At 37.2% G+C, this 16,374-nt stretch overlaps 1 protein-coding gene across 1 annotated transcript in view; it reads right to left on the bottom strand.

The window, feature by feature from the left end:
• ttk (ttk protein kinase) overlaps nucleotides 1-16,374 on the bottom strand; it is a 72,295-nt gene that overhangs the window by 36,549 nt on the left and 19,372 nt on the right. The window contains 5 exon segments of the mRNA XM_039749756.1: nucleotides 390-472; nucleotides 475-484; nucleotides 584-659; nucleotides 9,208-9,318; nucleotides 12,807-12,955. Of these exon segments, the coding sequence (XP_039605690.1) occupies nucleotides 390-472; nucleotides 475-484; nucleotides 584-659; nucleotides 9,208-9,318; nucleotides 12,807-12,955 (429 nt within the window).

Raw genomic sequence — 16,374 nt, 5'->3', positions numbered from 1 at the left:
CTCAAATTTAAGGTCATTGTTTAAGTTTAAGCTAAGCCAATATTATTACGGTTTTGGGTTTTTTTTTTTTTAATTCCTTTGTGTTAATTCCACATTCATTTTGTGATTCAGTGTGTATACACTTCATGTTTTATAAATTTTATAATTACATATTTTAATATGTTAGATAATTTCATACATTTAAGCGATTATTATTTATTTTTTAAATTGATTCCCAGCCCTAATTTATAGCTATAGTTAAGAGATAAGCCTAAAAGAGTGACCAAAACAGAATAAACATACAGTTTTTGAACACTTCTTAGCATATATATTTTCTGAGATTTTACTTTAGCAATGAATTATAACAGAGTGGAGAAGAAACATGACAACAATAAGACTTAAACACTTACCTTTTCATGCCATCACTGAGACCAAGAGCATCAGATTTCTCCAAATTGTTTTGAGATACTGGAGTCACTAAACTCGGCGCAGGAAATTCATCAGGCTACAGTAAAATGTCAAATTCAAGACCAGATATTAGAACCATTATACAAATATATTTTAAGCCTCATTGAAAGGCATGAAATTGACAGGAAACCTGTACCTTTCTATGAATCCTTCTGAATTCTGCATCTTTGTTAAGTTCATGACCTTCTGGTGAAATACTTCTTTTTTCAAGCCTGAAAATTGAATTAATGGGCATTAAATCAGAACCAAGACTGAAATTTATCACATTAAAATCTCTATATATACCCTTCATTTGGATTTTGATCTTTGTTTGTCCGCGAATAAATTAGAAGAAGCACTAGATGGCAGTAGAGAGACAGCTAAAACATAGGCATTGCATTAAGAATCTCCTCCAGGCTTATACTACTGAAGACTGTAGTACACCAGTCACACCTTAAAACACAGACATTCAAACTAAACAAACTGTTGTGCTTTAAATTAACTAAAGAGATCTTCATATAAATCTTGATCTTTGTTGGTCTGCGAATTCCACACATGCGTAGACCACCTACCAGTTTAGTACGTTGTTGTTACGCACGGATGTCAACAATGTGCCGGAATAACAAAAGGGGTGGTGAACAGTGTTACGCTGGTTAGCTCCGGAGGCCTGGTTAGAGAATAAGATTGCCGAAGATAAAAGGTACGTGCCTACGTAACATATGAATGAAAGAAAGACAGTGGGTAAAATGAATGACAACGTAACAGCACGTTCCAGAAATTATTATTGTTACGTTGTAGCCGGCGAGTGCTGCGCGTCTCGCAGTTGTACCGTGGCTTGCTCACATGTCAGTGAAGTGATCCCTATTTATGCTTTAAAGAGCCTGGATACCTGTGTGTCCCCCTTCTATATTCCGTGTATATTGCCTTACTCTTTGGATTGCTACAAAGCAACCTGCGAGACTGGAGAAAGCTTGAGAAGAGATCGTGAGAGGAAACAATAGCATTGTGAAAACGAGATGGACTGTGAACAGACAGAAGCAGAAATGCTCCTACACCACCACATAATTACTATTCGGACAGTGATTCAGAGTAGGCTGTTCCTATTGAATCAATATCCAAGGGTTTTCTTTTGTAATTTTGTTTCCCTTATAAAAAATCATAATGCTGTGCGACGAAGGGCCCAGTTCACGACTGACAGCCGCGTTTAAACAGGGAGCCCTTCAAAGACAACTTTAACACGCAACGTAGTTGGGCGCACATGGCTAGTTTAAAAATAAAACACCACCAACACATCACTAACAAAAATAATTTCCATAAACATATATATACAAGATATAGTATATAATTTTATAATTAAACATGTACTGTATGTGTGTATGTAAATTATAACACACTTTGTATTTATCAATTCTTTACATATACCTGTTTTTAGTCACCTGTTCAACAACTGAAATGTGCAATTTGATTTAAATCAGGAAATAAACTTAACTAAAACTAGGAAAGTCTTTTTTTTATTTGGAATATTGAATTTATTAGAAGGAAGTAACATTCCATACAAGCAAGTCAAATCAAATCAGCCCCCACCCAGGAGAAAGACAGTTAGGCCAAAAGACAGTAAAACTTTTAAGAGTGGGGGGGATGAGGTAGGAGAAGGGGGAAGAAAATCATTTTCCCCAATTTAAATGCTTATTCTAAAATGTTACTTATTAGATCCTGACAGGTTTTAAAAATCTTTTGCACAGATCCTCTAAGTGAGAATTTGATTTTTTCCAATTTCAGATAGAGGAACATTAGTTACCTACTGACTTAAAAGAGGCGAGTTAGGCTTATCTTGCTCAACTGGAAGAATCCTAAGTGCCAATAGTGAAGTAAAGACAATTACAGTTTGCTTGTCCTTCTCCACTTTAAGCCCATCTGGAAGTACACCAAGCACAGATGTTAATGGATTAGGAGTGATTGTGACACCAAAGCTGTCTAAAAGACATTTATAGATTTTGGTCCAGAATGATGTTAATTTGGTGCACACCAAAAACATATTGTCCAATGAGGCTGGAACTTGATTGCAACGTTTGCAGGATGGATCTTGCCCTGGAAACAATTTTGACAATTGTAAACGTGACAAATCTTTTATCGAGCACATCTAAGTTGAATAATTGTATGCTTTGCACATATGGAGCTAGAGTGAATTCTGTGTATGGGTGTCTTCCACTTTTCTGAAATGTTGAGTAAGAGATCCTTTTCCCACTGAACTCTGGGATCTTTGAAAGGGACGGATTTTAGAATGTTTTCATATATTACAGAAATGCTGTCCGAATTCTCAAGACTGATCAATTTCTTCTGGAAATTTTCTAGTTAACCATGCAAGATTCATTTAGCACACATATTGGGAAAACTTCCCAAAAACTTTCTTCAGGTCTGTAACTTTCTCGGAACAGTAATGAGGCAACGATCCTGAAATGTGTGCAAAAATTTGCAACCATGATACAGCTGTTTTTATCAAAAATAATGATGATTTCAAGAGCCATCAAGTGCTTTATATATTCTATATACACATTTCTCTCTAGGAGAAATAAACGTATTTCAATATACTTTTGCATTTTTAAATTTCCTTGAAAGATGTGTAATACCAAGTTTCAACTATGTGAATGCCACTTCACTGGTGTCCGATACTCCGACACGACCATTTTTTTATTCATGGGTGTATTAAATACAGAAGAGAGTGTCTAGTCTTGGCTTATGCTGCTATCAAGTGAAAGAAACAAAAAGGGTTACATCTAGCTAATGTGCTAAGGTGATAATACATACAAGTGGAATCAAGAAGTTTTATTTATTTATTTTTTTTAATCTTGCTTATGTTTTACTCGTGAATTAAAAATCCAGTCAAAGAAATAACTGTTAAGAGGTAGTAAGACATGTTGTATTCACAATATGAAGAAGTACATACAGCTGACCTGTTTGGCTCTGTTCATACAGACAGGCAATTATTAGACACTAGCCAACCCGCGGCATACCATACGCCGCATAATCAGGCCGGTTTTTTAATGATTTTTAAGCACAGGGAGAAAATTAACATTTGAAAAATCGGAAATGTAATAAATCAGCAAGAAAAGCAACATTGTAACAATGCACGGAACGAACCAACACACAATCGTCTGTGCGGCGCTCAGGTGCGGAGGGTGGAATGGGAGGAGAGGAGGACGTCCACTCTGCTGCCTCCGTTATGCTAGTCTGCCGATTTCTCATCCAGTATGCACTGACTGCTCATGTGCCCACCTTCAACTCGTCACTCGAGTCGTTTTCGTCTGTGCACAGTCCAGATGCAGCTGTGACTCACGTAGATTTTTCATTGCTCTGTGTGGTTTTGGCTGTCTTTCTATATATAATCAACCAAGACACCCAACCACGGTGGTAGCGAGGTGGGAGGGCAGTGTGTACAAAGTGCAGGAGCATCTAAGAAGACACATGTTTGTCACGGATGCGAATTGCTGTATGTAGCGTGTAAAACAGTTTGCTATGGTGCACGCGGTCGTGCGTCGTAACCGAAAACTCGGTTTTTAAAGACTGGTTACTTCATTGTGTATACGACTGTAGGTGAATGAAAAGATGTAACTCTGGAGAGGGCAACATACAATACAGCGTTTTACATGCTGCATAGAGCGATTCACATTCACGACAAATTGTTTTACACGCTGCATACAGCAATTTACATCCGCGACAAATATGAATCTTCTTAGATGGTGCGGTCGCGTCCACCCACGCTCTCGAAGCACATACACTGCCTAGTCATGTGCCCGCTCGCAAGAGCAACTAACAGAGACTCGCCCACCAACTGTAAGACTATGGGATACCCCTCGCAAACTGTTTTACACTCCGCATACAGCGATTCACAGCCGCAACATGATTTTTCTTAGAGGTCCTGTCACGTCCACCCTCGCACTCGAAGCATACACACTGCCTGGTCATGTGCCCGGTCGCAATAACAACTGACAGAGGCCCAGCCACTGAGTCTAAGACCATAGGAAATCCCTCAACTCTGGAAATCCCCAAAAACTGTTTTACACGTCGCATACAGCGATCTGTTTCTTTGATGCAGCCTAATTCGCTATCATGTAACCATTCTTCACAGCTGTTTCAAATGACATCAAATAGAAAAAATTGCCCTGTCATTCAGAGAGGAAAGAAAATAGAATTCTACAAGCAGGATGTCAAAAAAAATCCAATTCTCTATACTGGTAAAATGGAAGTGGTCAAAAAGTTTGAATTTCACTCTGTGGTGAATCATAGTCTTATTTTTAATCACAGTTAATTACATATCATATAATTCATAGAACACTGGGAAAATAACTAAAAAAGTACTGGTTTTCCGAATGGGTTTATAAAAGGTAAAATAACCAGGTAAAGTACAAAAAAAGCAAACCAATGAAGCGCTGTACAGTAAAAGAAAAAATAATGCAAAAACTTCAAAAGTGAAAAGTATAATATTAAAAAACTACAAAATACTCTGCATACAGTATTACTATGTAAAGAATAAGTTCCTTCTTTGTAGTTTCTTACACAAATCCAATCATGCTTTTCTATCCATTACTTCGCAGCACAGAAACTACAACCTTCCTCCCATATAGAATATATGCTGTGTTTAATATTGAACTAATTTCTGAAGGGAACTCCATTATCAGCCAGACTGCACTCTGTTTTAATTTAAATGACCACTTTGTAGCAATTTATATTGTGTGGTTGTTACATGTTCTGTTTTGGTACACGTTGTATGACTATTGTGAGAGAATCACTTAGAAGTAACAATAATAAGTATTTTGGCTTGCAGTACGCATTGAAATATATAAGCATTTGTCTTAAAGGTCATGAAGAAGAAAAACTGAAATGCTTAAGTACACAAAACACAAATGTATATACCAGAGAAAGGTTGATGTCATATGTAAAATGTACTCAGAGATCAACAAATGCCCTGCAAACCACAAGTTTGGACAGCTGACACACACAGAAATTTCAAGGATAATAGCTAAACCTAAAGATATAAGAAGACTAAGAGTAGAATAAAAATGTACTTTTAATTTCTAAGTTATCTGATATGTAAACCAATGAACCAACCAGAGTAAAAAGTATACATTGATTGACATTGTATGTAAATTCAGCAACTTGCCATACATTTTGGGAAACAACCATCTTTCATTTTAAACTTCAAATGCTATTTAGAAAGTAATTTTAACTGTAAAAACATTTCTAAATAAGCTTAATAAACTGAATACCACCACCCAAATCAACTTGTGCTAGGTTAAAACAAACCATGTGATGCAAGGCATGGGTTTGCGTAGACACTTCCAATTGAAATGCTGTAAAGTAGTGGCAAGTGGACCTATAATTACACAGTATTTCAATTACTCCAGATATAGGTTGTTAAAAATGACAACCAAACGTTGATGCCTAGTTGCCAAGCCTAGATACCACTTTCAAAAGTTTGTGTTGAGCCCTCAGCTCTGTATACATTGCTAAAATATTTTCAATTACACTGACATCTCTCTGATTTCAACAGGAAAGCTGACCGTTGGACAGTTCACAGACAAAAATGGTGGTAGCCACTGAACAGTGTAAACGTTTGCTTGATGGTAATGGCAAGTTCAGGAAAGACACCAATACTACCAGTATTAATGCTGACAGGGACTAGGAGGATCATATACTGAGAGGTCTAATTCACAAGTCTGAAAAATAAATATTTTGATCCTTCAACTTGGCCACATGAAATGCGAGGCCTCCACAGTTTAGGTAATACAACACTAACAAGCATTCTTCAGTAATATGAGCAAGCAGCATAGTATTTTGAAGCCTCCACTGTGTATGACTTGATCAAAATAATGAAGACAAGCAATCTAGATTGTTACTCCAACATCTAAAGAGTGATTAACTTGTCTCTTACACTGCCTTTGAGCAATGTATCTTGAGAAAGGAGATTTTTCAAATTCTATTAAAAAATATGTACAGTTACCATCTGTGAGATATTGCATCTCATGCCTGATGAATGAATGCCTGTCTAAACGGACTACAAAAACATTTGACCCAGATCCTGCTGATTAGCTCATCACAGGATAAACCAGGGAGCAAGCATATCTTGTGCTAATATAGAAAATGCCAGTTGGAACAGTAGCAAGGAAGTGACAGAGGAAAGTGAAGAGGAGGAGAATGCTCCATATTCAGATAATGTTGAATAAAGGGTGGGTTCAAAACAACATCTTCTAATGCTCCATTGAGAACCTGACCAAAAAGTGTATGAGCACTTTTGGTTATATACTGTACCTAGTTAACATGTAAAGACAAGATTAAGGGGAAAGTGTAACATGAAATAAAGACAGGTTACTGGAGATTAACAGTACTGCAAGCTTGAATTTAGAATACTTTCAAGCATAAGTTATAACTTTTGTAGTTTAATATACAGTCATATGAAAAAGTTTGGGAACCCCTCTCAGCCTGCATAATACATTTACTCTACTTTCAACAAAAAAGGTAACAGTGGTACGTCTTTCAATTCCTAGGAACATCTGAGTACTGGGGTGTTTTCCGAACAAAGATTTTTAGTGAAGCAGTATTTAGATGTATGGAATTAAATCAAATGTGAAAAACTACCTGTGCAAAAATTTGGGTACCCTTGTAATTTTGCTGATTTGAATACATGTCAGTGCACAATACTGATTACTTGCAACACCAAATTGGTTAGATTAGCTTGTTAAGCCTTGAACTTCATAGACAGGTGTGTCCAATCATGAGAAAAGGTATTTAAGGTGGTCAATTGCAAGTTGTGCTTCCCTTTGACTCTCCTCTGAAGAGTGGCAGCATGGGATCCTCAAACCAACTCTCAAAAGATCTGAAAACAAAGATTGTTCAGTATCATGGTTTAGGGGAAGGCTACAAAAAGCTCTCTCAGGGGTTTAAACTATCAGTTTCAACTGTATGGCAGGGTGATGAGAAAGAAGCCCTTTCTGCACTCATGTCACAAACAGAGTTGCTTGTTGTATCCAAGTGCTCATTTAGACAAGCCAGATTCATTTTGGAACAAAAGTGCTTTGGACTGATGAGACAAAAATTGAGTTATATGCTCAGAACAAAAAGTACTTTGCATGGCAGAACACCACTGCATTCCAAGAAAAACACCTGCTATCTACTGTCAAATTTGGTGGAGGTTCCATCATGCTGTGGGGCTGTGTGGCTTGTTCAGAGACTGGGTCCCCTGTTAAAGTCGAGGATCGGATGAATTCAACCCAATATCAACAAATTCTTCAGGATAATGTTCAAGCATCAGTCACAAAGTTGAAGTTACACAGGGGTTGGATATTTCAACGAAACAATGACCCAAAACACAGTTCGAAATCTACAAAGGCATTCATGCAGCGGGAGAAGTACAATGTTCTGGAATGGCCGTCACAGTCCCCTGCCTTGAATATCATCGAAAATCTATGGGATGATTTGAACCAGTCTGTCCATGCTCGGCAGCCATCAAATTTAACTGAACTGGAGAGATTTTGTATGGAAGAATGGTCAAAAATACCTCCATCCAGAATCCAGACACTCATCAAAGGCTATAGGAGGCGTCTAGAGGCTGTTATATTGGCAAAAGGAGGCTCAACTAAGAATTGATGTAATATCTCTGTTGGGGTGCCCAAATTTACACACCTGTCTAATTTTGTTATGATGCATATTGCATATTTTCTGTTAATCCAATAAACTTAATGTCACTGCTGAAATACTACTGCTTCCATAAGGCATGCCATACTGTATATTAAAAGGAAGTTGCTACTTTGAAAGCTCACCTAATGATAAACAAAAATCGAAAGAATTAACAATAACATTTATTTATATAGCACATTTTTATACAAAAAAAATGTAGCTCAAAGTGCTTTACAAAATGAAGAATAGAAAAATAGAAGACACAAAAAAAAATAAAAATAAGTCAACATTAATTAACATAGAATAAGTAAGGTCCGATGGCCAGGGTGGACAGAAAAAACAAACAAACAAAAAAAACTCCAGACGGCTGGAGAAAAAATATATAATCTGCAGGGATTCCAGACCAAGAGACCGCCCAGTCCCCTCTGGGCAATCTACCTAACATAAATGAAACAGTCCTCTTTGTATTTAGGGTTCTCATGGAAGGACTTGATGATGATGATTAATTAAGAGGGGTTCCCAAACTTTTTCATATGACTGTATAAATAACCCTCTCACCTTTGACCATTTATAAAATATACTACAAATCTTGTGTCAAATGTTGGTGATATTTTCTCCCAGTTTATTTTTATTGTTTATACCCATGTTCTTGTTATATTTTAAATTACTTTCAAGTGTCATTTAGTGCATTTGAGACTGACTTTTCTCTTGTGTGCTTTGTGTTAGTTCCGATATATAAAACATGGATGTTGAACAAGGCTAAAAAATATACGCTGAAGTACATTAAAGCAGCAAAAGCAAAACAGATTTTGCTCATTCTTTCTGAGAACTAGCACAAAGTATATGACATTCACAACCATTTTCAAAAAAATGCTTAGCATCTTACAGACTTTCAAGCACTCCTTTGAAAACAGTTGAATAATTTGAAGTACATTGTACACACACACACCATAATTAATTCACAAAATGTAGCTATTGTCAGAATTTATTGTGATACATAGATTTAAAATTTCAAATAGGTAATAATACACTCAGAGTGGTAGAACATGGCCACAGATGAGCTGCCTGGAGATACAGTATGTAATAAAAATAACTGCAAATACTACTTACTGGTTTTTAGCAGTATCAAGTCGCACTTGTTCATTTCCATCATGATGCACAAAGCATTTGCAAAAGACAAATTACTGGTGTTAAAGTCAAGTATGCTGAAATGTGATGGATCTGCATATGGAATAATACAGAAGAAACTATGAAGGAAGAGCATGCTATAACAGTGAAATCAAATGCAAAAACAAATATGCACATTTCTCAGTTGCAAGCAATTCTTCAGTCGGCTACTCTTGTTAGTGGTCACCAAAGCAGATCATCTTTTCCCATATCTTCCTGTCCTCTGCATCTTGCTAAGTTGCACCCACCACGCATGTCCTCTCTTGCCACATCCATAGGCCTTTCTCTTTTCCTCTTACCTGGCAGCTCCAGCCTTAACATCCTTCACCCAAATTACCCAGCATCTCTCCTCTGCACATGTCCCAACCAATGCATTCTCACCTCTCTGACTTTGTCTCCCAACAGTCCAGCCTGAGCGGACCCTCTAACATACTAATTTCTAATTCTATCCATTCTGGTCACACTCAATGCAAATCTTAACATCTTTAAACTCGCTACCTAAAGCTCGGTTTCTTGTTTTTTGGTCAGTGCCAGTCTCCAACCCATATAACATAGCTGATCTCACTACTGTCTTGTAGACCTTCCCTTTCACTCATGCTAGTACCAGTCTGTTACAAATCACTCTTGATACTCTTCTTCATTCTGCCTGCACTCTCTTCTTCACCTCTCTTCCACAATGCCCATTACTCTGTACTGTTGATCCCAAGTATTTAAACTCCTCCACCTTTTCCAACTCTACTCTCTGCATCCTCACCATTCCTCTGACCTCCTCATTCTCTCATACACATGTATTCTGTCTTGTTCCATCTGATCTTCATTCCACTCCTCTCCAGAGCATATCCTCACCTAGTCCACGGGGACTCCTGTCTACCTGACCATCACCATTACAACTAAGGAAGGGCTCAGTGCCGATCTCTGATGTAATCTTACCTCTACCTTTAATGCATCAGTCACTCCTACTGCAGACCTCACCACTGTCACACTTCCTTCTGATATATCCTGTACCACTCTTATATACTTCTCTGCCACCCGCGACTTCCTCATACAATACCACAACTCCTTTCTAGGCACCCTGTCATGTGCTTTCTCCACAAAGGAACAATGCATATCCTTCTGTCCTTCTCTATACTTCATCAGCATCCTCAGAACAAACTTTGCCTATGTAGTGATCTTCCTGGCATGACACCATATAGCCTTCACCTTCATCACCTTTCTTTTTAACCTAGCTTCCACTACTTTTTTCCCCATAACATCAGGCTGTGGTTAATCTATTTTATCCCTGTGTAGTTACTACAGTTCTGCACAGCCCCCTTATTCTTATAAATCGATACCAGTACACGTCTTCTCCACTCGTTATGCATCCTCTCACTTTCCAAGATTGCATAAAACAATCTGGTCGATAACTCCACTGCCACCTCTCCTAAACACCTCCATGCTTCCACAGATATGTCCTCTGGACGAATCGCATACCCATTCTTTATCCTCTTCAAAGCTGTCCTTAATTCCTCCTTGCTAATCCTTTTCACTTCCTGATTCACTATCTTCATATCAACAAACCTTCTCTCTCTTTCACTCATCAGCTTTGCAAAGTACTCTTTCCATCTACTTAGCACACTCTCCTTGCTTGCAAGTATGTTTCCATCTTTAACCTTTATCACCCTAACTTGCTGCACATCTTTCCTAGCTCGGTTCTTCTGTTTAGCCAGTTGGTACAGGTTCTTTTCTCCATTCATAGTGTTCAACCTATCATACAACTAATCATACACCCTTTCCTTTAGCCATCACCACCATTCTCTTCACCTTACACCTCATCTCCTTATACTCCCATCTACTTTCTGCATTTCTCAGACTATTGTACTTTTTTTTTTTGGATTTTATTAAAATCAAATAACATTCCATACAAATAAGTTTTGCAAAAATAGGTTTGAATCAAATCAACCCCCATCCATGAGAAACAGAGCTAGGCCAGTAGAGTAATACTTTAAGCTACTAAAATGAGTAGATAAATTAATTAAATGAGTAAAGATAAATGGAGTAAAAGAGGGGAGAGAATCTACTTCCTCAATTTAAATGCTTATTCTAAAATGTTATTAATTAGATCCTGCCAGGTTCTGAAAATGTTTTGTACAGAAGTGAGAATTAGATTTTTTTTTTTTTTTAATTTCAAATAGTATAAAACATCAGTTACCCACTGAGTTAAAATAGGACAGTTAGGATTCTTCCAGTTGAGCAAGATAAGTCTACGTGCCAACAGTGTAGTAAAGGCAATTACAGTTTCTTTGCCTTCTCCACTTTAAGCCCATCTGGAAATGCACCAAACACAGCTGTTAATGGGTTAGGAGGGATTGTGACTCCAAGGCTGTCTGAAAGGCATTTAAACATTTTGGTTCAGAATGATGTTAATTTGGTGCAGGCCAAAAACATGCAACCCAGCGAGGCTGGAACTTGACTGCAATGTACACAGGTTGGATCTTGCCCTGGAAACATTTTGGACAATTTTAAGCGAGACAGATGTGCTTAATATGTAATTTTGAGTTAAATAATTGTATGCTTTGCACATATGGAGCTAGAGTGAATTCTGTGCATTGCTACCTTCCACTCCTTTTCTGAGAAGTTGAGTGAAAGATCCTTTTCCCACTGTAATCTTGGATCTTTGAAAGGGAGGGACTGTAAAATGGTTTTATATATTACGGAAATGCTGTCCGAGTCCTCAATACTGATCAATATTTTTTACGGCACAGGGGTAGGTGGGAGTTGAGGAAAATTTGGCAGGTTCTGTTTAACAAAGTTTCTAATTTGAAAGTAGTGAAAGAAATGTGTTGCTGGAAAGTTTAATTTGGAGCGACTATCCTACTTCTACTTTGCCAGCCTCTTCTTTTGTATACTCTCTCCTGTACTTCCCCATTCCACCACCTGGCTTCCTTTTCCTCCTTCCTCTGTCCAGATGTCAAACTGTAATTGCCCAGCTATCTAGTAACTCTTCACTGCCACCCAATGCCTGTCTTGCCTCCTGCTTGAAGTCAAACTTGCAGTCTTCATTTTTTTTAACTTCCACCATGTGATCCTTACTCTCCTCTTCTTCTTGATATCCAACGTCATCCTACTAACCAACATCCTATGCTGCCTAATAACGTTTTCCCCGGTCACCACTTTGCAGCCTCTAATCTCCTTCAGACTGACTCTCCTGCATAGGATATAATTTACCTGTGTGCATCTTCCTCCACTCTTGTTTGTTACCCTGTGTTCTTCCCTCTTCTTAAAATACATATTCACCACAGCTTTGTCCATCCTTTTCACAAAATCAACTATCATCTTACCTTCACTCCTCTCCTTGACAGAATACCTAGCCATCACCTACACATTCCCTCTGTTCCCTTAACCAACATGTTCTATAAAATCTGCTGCAAGCAATTAAGACACATAAATGTTCTAAATAAAATAAGCTTAATAGGGTCCAATTTCTTTTTTTTTCTTATATTTTATACTACCAGATGATTTTAACTGAACAAATTTCTTGCACATTTATAGCAGGATTTACTTACCCGATTTATTTTCTTTATTTGAAGGTGAAACTATTAGCTGCGTTTTCCCATATTTTAAATTGTAGATTGCCAAGTGCACCATTTCGATAGGAGCTGCATTTATTTTTTTTGCCTTTTCCAGTATTGCTGCACATTTCTTTCTATTACCTACAAATTAAACAGAACTGTTACATAAACACAAAAAGAAAACTGAACTAATTATGCTATGTCTGTATAAAACATGCATGCAGTTCTGACATACGTTTTGTGTTATTAGAAACCAATGTGTTTCTATGAAATACAACTGAAGTCGATCATGCACGATTTACCTTTGTTTAACTCAAAGACTGCCTAGCCATTGCAGCATACTGCAGTTTTTTGTAACCAGTGAGAAAGTATTTCACATTGCATCCGAAAGCAATATTACCAAAAATGCAGGATCATTTAACATATAATCCATTTAAAATATAATAATGCCATGAGTCTATCACAGCATGCCTGAACATCAGTCCAAAGACAGCAGCTGTTCTCAGCATCTGAGGGTATTCTTCGTACATTGCTGACATCATCCAAGATCAGAATCCTCATTTTGGGCCAGCTAATGGCAATTTAACTCATCCAATTATGTTGGTTCTCAAAACGACTTGAGGATTAGATTAGCGAAAAATACCTTTTACTATTTTGGAGAAGTTTGGGTTTGGCCCAACATTTGTGCATGGATTAAATTACTGTATACTAACCCAGAAGCTTCAGTTTGCATCAATAACATTTGCTCAGACTACTTTAAACTAGAACGTGGCACAAGACAAGGATGCCCTTTGTCACCACTGCTGTTTGCAATTGCCATTGAACCACTGGCAATACATTGTCGAAATACTGATCAGATAAAGGGGATTAGCAGAGAAGGACTGGAACAGAAAATCTCATTATATGCAGATGACATGGTACTGTATATATCGGATCCAGAAAATTCTGTGCCTGCAGTCTTAGCAGCACTCACAGAATTTCAAAAGCTCTCTGGTCTCAGAATTAATCTGAATAAAAGTGTACTCTTTCCGTGAATTCGCAAGCATATAATATTAGATTAGACACCCTTCCTTTTATCATTGCAGAACAGTTTAAATACCTCGGGTAAACATCACAAGTAAACATAAAGCTCTTTATCAAAAAATTTCGTGCCTGTATGGAAAAAATTAAACAAGACGTGCATAGATGGTCAACCCTTCATCTCACACTAGCTGGAAGAATTAACACTGTTAAGATGAATATTCTTCCTAAGCTCCTTTTTATTTCAAAACATACCAATATACATTAATAAATCGTTCTTTAAGCAATTAGATTCAACAATAACCTCATTTATTTGGAATTCTAAACATCCACGCATCAAAAGAGCGACCCTACAAAGACAAAAGGCAGAAGGCGGCATGGCTCTACCTAACTTCCAGTTTTATTACTGCAAATATACAGTCGATAAGAACCTGGACACAAATAGAAGAACATACACAGGCATGGACCGCAATAGAAGTAAAATCCTGCAGTACTTCTTTGTATTCCTTGCTTTGTGCTCCAATAAACACACGCTATCGGCAATACACTAATAACCCAATTGTGCTCCACTCACTTAGAATCTGGAACCAATGTAGAAAGCATTTTAAGACGGAGAAGCTTCTTTCTGTGGCACCCCTGCAAAAGAACCACCTCTTTCAACCCTCACAAACATATGCAGTTTTAATATCTGGAAAAATTTGGAATTAACTTGCTTAGAGACCTTTATATAGACAACGCCTTTGCATCCTATGAACAATTACGTTCCAAATTTAACATTCCAGCTACAAATTTCTTTCACTATCTTCAAATCAGGAACTTTGTTAAACAGAACCTTCCAGATTTTCCTCATCTTGCACCCTCATCCACGCTGGAAAAATTATTGCTCAATTTCAAGGAGTTAGACTCCATCTCTACAATATATAAAATCCTTTTACAATCCCTTCCTTTCAAAGATCCAAGAGGACACTGGGAAAATGACCTCTCAATTAATATATCAGAAAAGGAGTGGAAAGTAGCAATGCAGAGAATTCACTCAAGCTCCATATGGGCAAAGCATACAATTATACAACTCAAAATTATATATCGAGCACATCTGTCTCGACTAAAACTCTCCAAAATGTTTCCAGGGCATGATCCAACCTGCGAACGTTGCAACCAAGCCCCAGCCTCACTAGGTCACATGTTCTGGGCCTGCTCCAAATTAACATTATTCTGGACAAAAATTTTAATTACCTCTCAGACAGTCTTGGACTCACAATCCCTCCTAACCCATTAACAGCTGTGTTTGGGGTTCTTCCAGAGGGTCTTAAAGTGGAGAAAGACAAACAAACTGTGATTGCATTCACTACACTGTTGGCACGCAGACTTATTCTGATAAACTGGAAGAACCCAAACTCTCCTCTTTAAGTCAGTGGGAAACTGATGTGTTATATTATTTAAAATTGGAAAAATCAAATACTCAGTTAGAGGATCTGTGCAGACTTTTTCAAAACATGGCAGGATCTAATCAGTAATATTTTGAAATGATTTTATAAAGCACAGAGAATTTGTTGATTTAGGTATTTTTAAAAGCCTTAAATTTTACACCGTTTGGCTTGCTCTCTCTCAAGGGTGGGGATCGATCTGTTCTTAGCATAATTTTTTTTTTGTAAAACTTGATTGCTATGTATTGATTGTAATAAAATTAAATAAATAAATAAATAAAAAAAAAAAAAAATTTAACTGAACTGGAGAGATTTTGTATGGAAGAATGGTCAAAAATACCTCCATCCAGAATCCAGACACTCATCAAAGGCTATAGGAGGCGTCTAGAGGCTGTTATATTGGCAAAAGGAGGCTCAACTAAGAATTGATGTAATATCTCTGTTGGGGTGCCCAAATTTACACACCTGTCTAATTTTGTTATGATGCATATTGCATATTTTCTGTTAATCCAATAAACTTAATGTCACTGCTGAAATACTACTGCTTCCATAAGGCATGCCATACTGTATATTAAAAGGAAGTTGCTACTTTGAAAGCTCACCTAATGATAAACAAAAATCAAAGAATTAACAATAACATTTATTTATATAGCACATTTTATACAAAAAATGTAGCACAAAGTGCTTTACAAAATGAAGAATAGAAAAATAGAAGACACAAAAAAAAATAAAAATAAGTCAACATTAATTAACATAGAATAAGTAAGGTCCGATGGCCAGGGTGGACAGAAAAAACAAACAAACAAAAAAAACTCCAGACGGCTGGAGAAAAAAATATATAATCTGCAGGGATTCCAGACCAAGAGACCGCCCAGTCCCCTCTGGGCAATCTACCTAACATAAATGAAACAGTCCTCTTTGTATTTAGGGTTCTCATGGAAGGACTTGATGATGATGATTAATTAAGAGGGGTTCCCAAACTTTTTCATATGACTGTATAAATAACCCTCTCACCTTTGACCATTTATAAAATATACTACAAATCTTGTGTCAAATGTTGGTGATATTTTCTCCCAGTTTATTTTTATTGTTTATACCCATGTTCTTGTTATATTTTA

This window comes from Polypterus senegalus, chromosome 3 (genome assembly GCF_016835505.1).
Source record: "Polypterus senegalus isolate Bchr_013 chromosome 3, ASM1683550v1, whole genome shotgun sequence".
Classification (NCBI taxonomy): domain Eukaryota; kingdom Metazoa; phylum Chordata; class Cladistia; order Polypteriformes; family Polypteridae; genus Polypterus; species Polypterus senegalus.
This window is presented reverse-complemented; position numbering and strand designations above follow the sequence as displayed.